The sequence below is a fragment of the Xenopus laevis genome, chromosome 1L, assembly GCF_017654675.1.
Source record: "Xenopus laevis strain J_2021 chromosome 1L, Xenopus_laevis_v10.1, whole genome shotgun sequence".
NCBI lineage: Eukaryota > Metazoa > Chordata > Amphibia > Anura > Pipidae > Xenopus > Xenopus laevis.
In genome coordinates, this window is record NC_054371.1 from 100,429,988 (window position 1) to 100,442,297 (window position 12,310).

The 12,310-nt window shown below is 34.9% G+C and overlaps 1 protein-coding gene across 3 annotated transcripts in view; it reads left to right on the forward strand.

Annotated features, from left to right (window-relative positions):
- Nucleotides 1-11,816, forward strand: part of LOC108712202 (GRAM domain-containing protein 2B) — a 40,962-nt gene extending 29,146 nt beyond the window's left edge. For 2 of the 3 annotated variants that reach the window (XM_018253963.2, XM_018253953.2), the window contains exons 8-13: nt 54-122; nt 1,252-1,324; nt 1,469-1,549; nt 5,220-5,319; nt 6,596-6,703; nt 9,625-11,816. In XM_018253963.2, the coding sequence (XP_018109452.1) occupies nt 54-122; nt 1,252-1,324; nt 1,469-1,549; nt 5,220-5,319; nt 6,596-6,703; nt 9,625-9,640 (447 nt within the window). In that variant the 3' untranslated portion in view covers nt 9,641-11,816. The remainder of the gene's footprint in view (nt 1-53; nt 123-1,251; nt 1,325-1,468; nt 1,550-5,219; nt 5,320-6,595; nt 6,704-9,624) is intronic. The other variant, XM_018253971.2, reaches the window with a different exon arrangement.
- Nucleotides 11,817-12,310: the final 494 nt, after the last annotated feature.

Below are 12,310 nucleotides of genomic sequence, written 5' to 3' on the forward strand. Positions count from 1 at the left end.
ATGCCTTGCTTGTCAGACATTTTATTCACATCTTTTTCACTTCTGACCTTAAGGATGGCAGTGCTTGCAGCACCCCTTTGTCATACTCAGGAGAGGCAAGTTTTGAGCAAAGCAAGGTTTTGGTAAGTTACTACAAGTTTTACTTGGTACTACTGCTACAGTGTTAATGTGCTTGCTTTAAATTCCCCTGTTGGAAGTCCTTAGCCATTAATAAGAATAGTAACATCAAAAATATAATTGGTGTGTATATATACATATGTGTGTATGTATGTGTGTGTATATATATATATATATATATATATATATATATATATATATATATATATATATATATATATAAGGATATTATAAGTTACCGAGGAGTTCCATGACCACATAAAAACACAAGGCCGAAGGTCATGCAACTTTGAGGTGACTTCTAATATCCTCATATTTTGACAGGGGGAACTTTATTATAATACATAAGTTTAATGTGACAGAAATTACATCACTAATCTCAGATTTTAACTGATGACATCACTAAGCACTGTTGATAAGCATATAATCTACAGGATAGTTACAGGTGTGTGTGTGTGTGTGTATACACAATTTCTTTTAATCTGGGCCATATATCACCTTGTTCAACATTAGTATAGTGCTACTTGTTGCCTAATGGTTGTTTCTTGAGCTAGACAGGGGGAACATGAAACTGAAAGTTTCCGTTTCCAACTTTTTGGTTCTTGCAAGCAAGTGTGGGAGGAAGACAGATTACCAGTAAACATTTTAACAAAACAGACATTACAATGGAGTGGGTATTAATACAGGGCTCATTATTTCTATTTAAACTGAGCTGAATAGTGATGGATGGGAGGGCAAATGTAGTAAGTATAAAACAAAACAAAAAATTTCTGGTGTATAAATAAAAAAAGAAAAGAAAATGTTTTTCCTTTTTATGTAAAGAATAAGCAGAATGCACAAGTTCAGTTTACTGTGTTCATGTTGAAAAAGGGTTTATATAGGGGTACACTGCCCCTTTAAGACTCTCCATACACTGTTATATAAAATAAGTAATTTATTTGCTGAACAAGCAGATATAGATCTTGAATATAAATAAAATATTCTTGAATTGCTATCACTAACTTAAATAAATCATACACTTATTTAGTCATGATTTTACCTAGTTTAATATCCTGACACATTTTTCTGGAGCACTGATTCATGGTGGCAGTCTTGTTAACCAAATTATAACTTGTAACATACATTTTCTTGTAGAATTCTAGCCACTCTGATCTTGAACAGAACCGTCAGGAATCGGACAGCACAGATATTTGCCCTACTGGTACAGGTAAGTACGTATATGAAAATAAAGGTACACAAATATAAATACTGACACACAAATTTGTGCACACATTTGCATTTTGCATACAGCAAGTCGTTTACAGACAGGCTGGCTGATACAGATTCACCACATTTTTTTGTTCTTCTGCAGATGTTCATTTTGAGAAACAAATCCTGGTGAGATCCGTTTCTAGTGAAGTGGATGCAGTAACCTTGAGCCCCTGGATAAAAAGTAAGTTGACATATTTTCCCATACACCTTATTAACAAACAAGCCACTTGTCTGTTTTTCTGTCTGCTTATAAATACAAGGACAGCAACAGTTGATCCACTCCACATATTCCGACCTGTATCTGCATTAACAGTCATTGGACTAGATTTATCAAAGAGTGAAGTTAGAGATCTCCACAGTCCGCAGAGTGAAATACCGCCTCTCTCCATTGATTTCTATGGGATTTTTAAAGGCGTATTTATCAAAGGGTGATAGTGAAAGTTCACCATTTGATAAATGCATCTTTAAAAATCCCATAGAAATGAATGGAGAGAGTCACTCTGTGGACTGTGGAGATCTCTAACTTCACTCTTTGATAAAACTACCCCATAGTGTTCAGACACACAGAGCAGATTTCAGCAAGGAAATATGAGCATTTGCACATCAAAATCTGCTCTGTGTGTCTGCATACTAGTGATGTATGGGTAAGGAAGAACTCACAAGAAGGATTCACAGGCTGGTGCATGCCTGACAAAGTGGTACTATCCGAAACATTGCATTGTTCTGCAAATAAACAGGCAAGGGATTATCCCTGCTTGTAGCAGCCTTTGAGTGCCAGTGAATCCTTCTTGTACTGTTCGATTTGGAGGGTGCCGACCCCTTCATCACCGTGCACCAGGTGTCGCTTTAGAAGGCCAGGGTGTGCGAGCGGTTCCTCTTTTTCTGAATCAGTAAGAACTCAACCTGCACCCGGCCCTAACCCACAAACCCATAACCTGCACCCAACCCTAACCTGCAAAATGTTGTCATTTTATAACCCGCATCCAACCCAAACCAAAGTCTTCCTGCCCCATATGCTACTTACGCACACTCCTCTGGTTCCAAGGGAATCTTTGGAAGCAGAGAAGTGTACTTCCCTAGTCTGACCCGTACCCAACCCAAACCCACAATGTTGTCCAAATTTCAATCCTAACTCGACGATCTGCAGGTAAACACCCATATCGTTACTACCAGTCAGGTCTGACTGAATCAAAGCAGATCAGCTATTTCTCTGCTTGCTTTTATACACAGACATAGAAACTGCCACATGTGCTATAAGCCTAATACCTAATAAATGTAAATTTACATAATAGACCAAAAAAAGTCTATAAATGTCATCCATTTGCTCAAATTTCTGTTTATGTTCTACTTGTTAAAGAAATAGATTTAAAAAAGAAAACATGTAAAACAATGTAAATTTGTCAAAAAATAGCCAAAAAAGTATATTTTATAAACGTTTAGAACGTGTACCTTAAAGGAGTGGTTCACCTTTAAAAAGTTTTTTATTTTAGTATAATGGAGACATTCATATTCATAACTATATTGGTGGCCATAGGCATTCATTTTTTTGACAAACCTGTCAAATTATCATGAGGTTAGTGGGCACTGAAATCTAATGATTTTCGCCCTTTTATCATTCAGAAAATCGAACGTCAGATTAGAACATTTTCTTTGGTCACAGTGAAATGTAGCTATAGTCCAGTTGTGTACAGGGCAAAGCAGGCAGCTACCCACAGCTTCCCAGCTTTAACTAGATGTCGCTTGAAATTATTGTTTTTGTTGATGGACTAATTGTGCATTTAAACAATAGTTCCAGGTCCTACGATAACGAAAATATCTTTTAAAAATCTTAAAATATATGACCACATTGTGACTATTTGCAATTGGTTTGGATTTATATTTTTTTATGATTTCTGAATTATTAAGCTTTCTGTACAACAGCTCTCCGGCAGCTGTCAGGTGGTTTATGTACAGTTTACCCTAGCAACCAGGCAGTAATTGTATAAAAGACTGGAAGATGAATATGAGATGGTCTGAATAGAAAGTACTAACATTTAACAATATCAAAATTGTAGTCTCAAAAAGTAATTGTTTTTGGCTGCTGGGGTCAGTGACCCCCAATCTGACAGCTGGAAAGAAGAAGAAGATATAATACACATAATTCAAAAACAAAAAATGAAGACCAGCAGTAAGGTTGCTCAGAACAAGACATTCTATAACATACTAAAAGTAAACTTAAAGTTATACAGACACTTAAAAAACACTTTTTAAATTATGAATGTACATTTAAAGTTACCTATAGGTCATGTTGATTGTTTCTTGCTGAGAGGTCTGTTTTACTAACTGTTAGTTGAAGTTCCTACACATGACTGTTTTGCCAACCTGTCTGTCCCATCTCAGCCTGTCAGTTAAAGTTTCTAATGCTAACCGACTCCTGCTGCACAAATATGGCAGCCCCCTTATCAGGCAAATACTTAATGGCAAAATTATAAATAGCATGGAAGGCCAATATTAAGATAGATGTAAAAAAGGTATACTTTCTTCTGTCAACATTTGAATTTAAATTTTTTTGTATGAGGGTTTCAGAAACTTGAATGTTCGAGATGTGGAGGCCTATATATCAAGATTCAGATTTGTGCAATTTTCATACTTTGAATTACCTAGAAATTTTAAAGAAACTCAAATCTTACCTTACTTATTAAAACATCCAGATTAAAAAAATAAATAAATAAATAAGACCGTGCACAAAAATATATGAGTACCTGTATTTATTTGTATTTTATTTATAAGTTTTATTGAGTTGACAAGCTCAAAAAATCAAATTGGCTAGGCAAAATGTAAACTATTTATTCAAAGTTTTACAATAGAGTTCTTTTTTCTGCTTAATGAATATCAAAAATCAGTGTTTTTAAAACCATTATTCAAATTTGTGATTTTTAGTGCAAAAAATGTAATCATAGGAAACGATAACATTGATAAATAACCTTCCTAATAAGCACAAAACCTCTAAAAACCGAATGGAAAAAATTGGCATTTAAAAGCTACTGAGCTGCCCCTGGTCATGTGACTTGTGCCTACACTTTAGAAGAGAAATGCTTTCTGGCAGGCTGCTGTTTTTCCTTCTCAATGTAACTGAATGTGTCTCAGTGAGACATGGGTTTTTACTATTGAGTGTTGTTCTTAGATCTACCAGGCAGCTGTTATCTTGTGTTAGGGAGCTGTTATCTGGTTACCTTCCCATTGTTCTTTTGTTTGGCTGCTGGGGGGGAGGGGTGATATCACACCAACTTGCAGTACAGCAGTAAAGAGTGATTGAAGTTTATCAGAGCACAAGTCACATGACTTGGGGCAGCTGGGAAATTGACAATATGTCTAGCCCCATGTCAGATTTCAAAATTGAATATAAAAAAAATCTGTTTGCTCTTTTGAGAAATGGATTTCAGTGCAGAATTCTGCTGGAGCAGCACTATTAACTGATTCATTTTGAAAAAATATTTTTTTCCCATGACCTTTAAGCAATTTTTTTAAATTTGAGTTTTTCAATTTTTTTCTAAAGTTGGTTGATTAATTGTAAATGATAATGAAGGGGAGATTTCGCCATGGTCAAGTTTTTAATCAATCAAGTTTTCAAGTTTCAAGTTGTTTTTAATAAATAAGCACACGTTTGAATTTGGCAATTTTTTTCAGTAAATTTTTGATAAATATGCTTTTTATATTGGAAACTTGTGAGTGGAAAACTGAACTGAAGTTGTCAGATCTTCGGTTTATATAACTATAATATTATTCAAAATGTTGTAGTGTTGTACAGCACAGATTCTGCAGTGTGTGTATTGAGAAGGTTTAAATTTTACTTTATACTGTTTTAATCTCAGGTGAAGCTTGCCAAGAAAAAGTAAATTTAGATAAAACTAATCATACTCAGTTGGTGGAATCCAGTGCTGTGAATGTTCTCCTCATTATCTATATGCTGCTGTAAGTAATTTTTCCTTGTTTTTGTCAGGACAACTTGAGTAAAATGACTATGCTATGAACAGATATTGAATATCATATCTCCCATTGTGCATTTTAAGCAAATAATTAAAACATTTTTCATTTCCATTTTCTTTGTAGTAATAAAACAGTACAGTATTGTAGTGATGGTAACTAACATAAAATAAAGCCATATTGGTTTATTTCATGTTTAAATGATTTTTTTGGTAGAGATATTTTGATCCAAATTAGGGGGAAACTTCTTATCCAGAAAACCTCAAGTGATAAGCATTACTGATAATAGATCGTATACCTGTACTATAAGCAAATCTAACTTTCATTTATATGCCATTTTGATCAAACGTTAAGGTCATTTCCACATGTGAGGCTTGCTTACATACTGCATTGCCATAGTTCTGTTTACAACTTTTTCTGGTAAATATAATTAAAAATGTGTATAAAAGTAATGTTTGTTAATTCATATGTATTATAATATAATAAATAAAAATAATTATTCAAATTTATAAGGCCTGGGAATTAGATACTAACTATTTAAAGGAGAGCTTCAGGCAAAAACTGTTTTACAGTATAACTGAATTAAACCTTTTCAGCGTTTTTGAAATTCTTTATAAAAGTAATTGCTATTAAAAGCAGTATTTGTATGTCTGTCAGAACCAGAACATAGAAAGTAATAGACAAACACTGTTTTTAATAGAACTTATATTTTGGGGGTTATTTATCAAAAGACACATTTTTCAGATTTTTTTAAAATAAAAAAGTCAGACCAAACTAGAATCCACGATTTGATCTTGATTTAACTTGATAAAATTGAATGCAAACCCGAATTGTTTGACTTTTTCGGGCTTCTCCTTAAGAATGCCACATTTTTTGGATTTTCACCCAAAAATTCCAGAATAGACCACAGAAACTTTAAAACAAGATAGCGACCTCTCCCATTGACTTATATACGACCTCGGCAGATCGGATATGTCGGATTTTTGGATTCTGACATTTAGCATCCTCTGGGGAAAAATTTGAGGGTTTTTTTTTCACAAAAAATTTAGATTTATAGTAAAAAACAAAAACCTCAAATTTTTCGTTTTTGGCATTCAGACTTTAATACATAACCCCCTTAGAGAGATCAACTATAAATATATATATATATATATATATATCAGCCTCCCCAGCATTACACACCCTTGTCACATGACTCCCTTATTTTAATAGATCTCTAAATTAAAGTTTTTCCTTTACTAATTTTTCTCCTTTTCTTAATTAGGGTTTTGCTTTTACTGGTCTCATCCGGATACATTGGTTTGCGGATTATGGAGCTGGAAAATCAACTAAGCATTATGGGAGCCTGGCCAAATGGAGAAGATATTCAAGGGTCAGTACATATACTAGTTTCTCTCTATCTAAACAATTGTTTACATTTGTAGAATAATGATTATAATATTTAAGGAAAACTTGATTAAATGCGATCACAAAATAACATTGTTCCATTCATTGCCTTCTCAAATTGTGGGAAAAATGTAATCTCTAAGGGGGTTATTTACTAAGCTCCGAATACCCGAAATTCCTTGAAATCTGTAAAATTCGTGATTTTTTGTGTTATAATAGGCTTTTAATTTTTTTTTTTCGAAATGTATTAAACCCCAAGGGCTAAAAAGTGTGTTTGCTACATGAAAACACTGTCAGTCATAAAAGAGAAGATAAATTGCATAAATGTGGCACAAATCATACACCTCTACATGTAATTATTAAACCAGTTTGATTAAAACAACTAAACTAAAAACTTGATTAAAAAAACGTAACAAATCCTTTAATTACCTTGCAGCACGTTCTGTATATTCCGGTGTTTTTCAGTACTAGAAATTACAGAAGTAATAGGCTGCAGACATTACATACTAAATGCACACAAATAAATTGCTGCACAGATATATGTTCTATTAAGTACAAGTAGGCAAAGTCTATATTGCATCTCAGTAACATACTGAGGCACATTTATCAAGGGTTGAATTTCAAATTCATATGATTTTTTTTAAAACTCACAAACTCCCATGAACTCGAAATTCAAACAATCAAATTTATTATAAAAATCAAATTTTGTAAACTCAGGTGAATAGGATTGACTCGAAAACTCGAATTCAATGCAATTCGAATTTTAAAAGCTCGATTCAAGTTTTTTCCCTGAAGGAAGGCAGGAAGGCTGCAAACAACTCCAAATTAATCCCTGGACATCTCCCATTGATTTAAACAGCAATTCTGCAGGTTTTAGGTTGCGAATAGTCAGATTTGAGTTCTTAACTCCCTAGTTGAATTTGATAGTTTTGGCCACAAAAAACTCCAAAATTCAAATTTCAAAATCGACCCTTGATAAATCTGCCCCACTGTACATACTATGCATTCATTGGTTTAAGGGGGATGTTTACATTAAAAAATTCATTTATTATGATGTAGATTGTAGACAATGGTATTCTAAGACAATTTACAATTTGTATTTTTTGTAGTTTATGAATTCTGTAATTGGAGACATATAGGTGTTGTGCAGCAGTGAGATTTGGAAATGTGCCAGCTGATCGCTAAAGATAACCCTAACAACCAGGCAGTTGTTAGGAAGTTAAAATGGAAGAATAGGAAGGATATACTGTATGTTATATAGAATGGGTTGCTGCACCGGGGCAAACGTAGTGTCCTTTTTTTTCATAACCCCTTAAAGCTGGCCATAGACGCAAATATCTGATTGTACGATTGGACTTCCCCATCTCCCGACCTGCCACTAACCATTCAGATCAAATAAAGTACAAAAGAACAGATCAGCCGATGTTCTGCCCCTGACAGCAATTCTACGATAGTTATGTCTGACAAAGCTAGTGACAGTCTCCCTCTGAAAATCGTACGATCGGCAATACACGCAGAGATTTACCCGCAGACGACAGAAATTTTCTAACCTGTCCGATCGACCAAAAGACCATCGACCAAAAGAACAATCTCCGCCGGACTAAAAATATCGGGACTCTCTACACACGGTCTGAAAATCTTTGCGTCTAAGCTGGCCATAGACGCAAAGATCCGATCGTGTGTGGAGAGTCCCGACATTTTTCGTCCGGCGGAGATCGGTCTTTTGGTCGATCAGGCAGGTTAGAAAATTTCTGTCGGCTGCGGGTAATATCTCTGCTTGTATTGCCAATCGTACGATTTTCAGAGGGAGACTGTCACTAACTTTGTCGGACATAACTATCGTGCGATTGCTGTCAGGGGCAGAACATCGGCTGATCTGTTCTTATTACTTCTGAATGGTAAGACTTTGATCTTTATGGTTAGTGGCAGGTCGGGAGATGGGAAAGTCCGATCGTACGTTGATTCGTACGATCGGACCTTTGCGTCTGTGGCCAGCTTAAGAGGATAAAAAGTTTGCTACAGGTCTAGTTACCTTTAGCAACCAATAAGCAGGATGCATTAACAACTGGTTAACTGTTAAAAATTAAATGCCTTATTGATTGCTATGGTTACTGCACCAGACCAGTACAGGTATGGGACCTATTATCCAGAACAATCAACATTTAAACCATGGGTATTCCAGATAACGGATATTTCCATAATTTGGATCTTCATACATTTAGTCTACTAGAAAATCATGTAAACTTTAAATAAACCCAATAGGCTGGTTTTGCTTCCAATAAGGATTAATTATATTGTTTGTATCAAGTACAAGGTACTATTTTATTATTACAGAGAAAAAGGAAATCATTTTTAAACTTTTAGAACTTTGGATTATTTGGATAAAATGGAGTCTATGGGAGATGGCCTTTCCTTAATTCTGAGCTTTCTGGATAACGGGTTTCCAGATAATGAATCCCATACCCATACCTTTTATTACATGTAGAATTAAAACTTTATAAATCTCTGTAATTTAAATACATTAAAATTATACCTGCTGGGTGCCATAAAAATTCCTTGTAGGACCAAATCAAGTATATATGCTTTTAATTAGTAAACATGTTATTTCACACTGTGCATGAATTTAGTGTCAATTGAAGGAGACAAGTTTCTGGTTTGCAGTTTGACATATACAACTTTTACAGTTACAGACTATGGCATACATAGAATTTTTTCAACAGCATATTTCGGCCAGCAGAGAAGCACCCAATAACTAGCTGTGCATAATTTTCAGTTACACTAGAACTTTGGGAAGAATTACTGCATTGTGAACAAACAACATGACAAGCAGTCCTTTTTTTTTCTTTGGCACTCTTTTAATAAATAAATCTACAGATGTTTAATATACATGTATATTTGTTTTTGCAGGCTACAGGATAGTTGAATTTACAAGAGTACAAGTACAAGAGTTTGTAAAATATCATTCAGGATCTCTGCCGGCCAGAGGTGAAGAACAGGCTCCATCAACATGAGCTCAATGATGCTTCTGCACTTCAGATGATATAATCTATTGTGAAAAAGCAGTGGTCATCTTTCTAAAGGGCCAGGGTGAGATGATGACCCCAAAAAGATATAAAGAGGTTCTCAGCACTTTATTCCCGCAGCACCACCAGGATTAATGACAATCACTAAAACATGATCTAAAAGGAGAAAAGGGGAGGTGCACAACACATTTCAATTTGATGTTTGCTGCCCCCCATTTATGAAACTAGATTGTACATCAGGTTTCAACACATACTTTTGTAAAAAAAAAAAAAGTGTGCATATGAAGGAGAAGTTAATTACATCCATTCCCTGTATTCTGTTTTTTTTTGTGTTTTTTTTTTTGTGGGCAAGCCTCACAGGATGGGGAAAATAGGAGAAGAAAATGTTTGCCAGGTATTGTTGCTGGAATCCTAACAGGATGTTAAGGATTCCATTTATGCTTGGTTTTATGGGCATCTCCTAACAAATTGTTATACAAAGTCTGTACAGTACCTGCTACAAGGGAAACAATTATAGAGGTTGGTTTGTAGGTTCCTCACACACACATACAAACATACGGTCAGTTATACATGGTATGTATGTTGTGATTCATGCTGATGACCAAAATGTGACTTGGACAGTGTTATTTGTACTGGAGAGACTAACAGTTTCATTTCAGGTTGGCACCAACTCTAAAGGGCTTGTAACATTCACTAATGCATACATGGTAAACTGATAAAATTTATGTCAGGGGGTTTGTTACTTTGCAGCGAAACGGTTCACTCTACCAAGCAGGAAGTTAGAAGTTAATAAATATGAGAAAAAAAAAACATGCTGAGGGACTGTACTAATATATTTATTTATGCCACAAGATCAAAACAATATTCAGGTTTTCTTTAGCCTAGTCAATACTCAGTGTGAAAGTATTTTCCATATTGTGGCTTTATATAGTGTACATACAAAAGAGCAAAGCAAATGATGTATTTATATTTTCATGCTGAAAAAATCAGACGTATCGGGCAAGGGGCCTGCTTCATGACACCAAAACCCTGGGCATGAGCATGGAGGTGAAAGTGTAGCATGGTGCATTTGTGTCTGTCCACAAGCAACCAAGGGATTATCCGTTGCAGATTGTAATTATAGGACCCTGTGCACACTGACTGACTGTGGTTGTCTATGCACTGTTACATCTGCCAGAAAGCAATTGGGATGCACTTGTATGGCAAGTTTGCACTCTGTTGTCTACTTTGTAAGGGAGCCCTCCAGTCCTAATGCGCAAATACACTACATTTATAAGCACAGGCTATCGTTAAAAAAAATAAATATGAAAAAGAAAATTGTTTTTGTAAACAGTGAACATACTTGGATAATGTAGTAACATGTATGCTAAACTGCATGAGTGTGTCAGAAAATATCTGATTGAATGCTGCAAGTAACTGCACATGTCAAATTAACATCTCCACATGTTTATATTAATACAATAGACAATCTGGGTTCTTTGGAAGGCAATGGAGAGTACTTAAGATGAGTATATTATCAGTGGAAATGTACTTTACCTTCAGATTTTTCTGTCAGTTTAAAGAAAAACATAACCATGCATAATTTTGTAAAATGTATGATATTTATAGATGGGGTGTATTTCTTACGGTCAAGCAACATAATTAGAATTGTTTCCATGACAGAATTGAGAAATTTGCTTCAGTGCAGTATGATTAAAAAATCAGTATATGCCTGATGATTATCAGTAAGCATGCTCAGGTGCTAGGCCCAGTGCCCATTAAATAAGCAGAAAAACATTGTTTTATTATATGGAAAAGAAGATGTTCATAACATGTTAATTATCCATATACCCCTTTTGCTAAAAAGACAGAACATTCGTTCAGGAACATTCAGATCATTGTGATCTCAGAACACAAAGAATCACATTTTAAGTTTAGGACCAATAAGTTTTTCTTGTATTTATCTTGATTTTTGTAATATAATTTAATACATGTATCAAAAAGATTTGTATGCAGGTTATTTATGTATGTTGCTGTGTGTCTTTTTTACCTGATAAAATGATTTTCCTACACTATAATAAATGGAATTTTATGTTTGATGGTGTTGTATGAGTTTTGAAGGGAAACAGCTGCCCCATGGAATACCTGCCCCATGGAATACCTGTCCCATCAAGCCCATTGCATTGCAAACCAAAGAGAAAACCATTGACATTGATTTAAGAGGATGACATCAATTAAATTTGTTAGTTTGTTAGAAGAACCGCTACCCCTGTAAACATCTGGTTAATACTACTACTAGCGCAGGAATGATGTCCAAGTTAGAGAGTTGGAGGGGAAGCGTTTACCTGCCCTAATAATTACAGTACAAGGACCACAGACAGTGCATAGCTATGGGCATAGCTGCCGTTCTCTGTGCTCCTAAATAGGGTGCAGAGTCCTACAGAAATTCTTTAAAACAAGAAATGCAGCGTGCACTCTGACTTCCTAATCATAAATTGTGAACCTTTGCAGTCTTTTTAGTTAGTGAATATAAATTCATTACACCTAATTATTACTTGTTTTTTTTGTAAGAAGAGGCGATTAGTCATCAG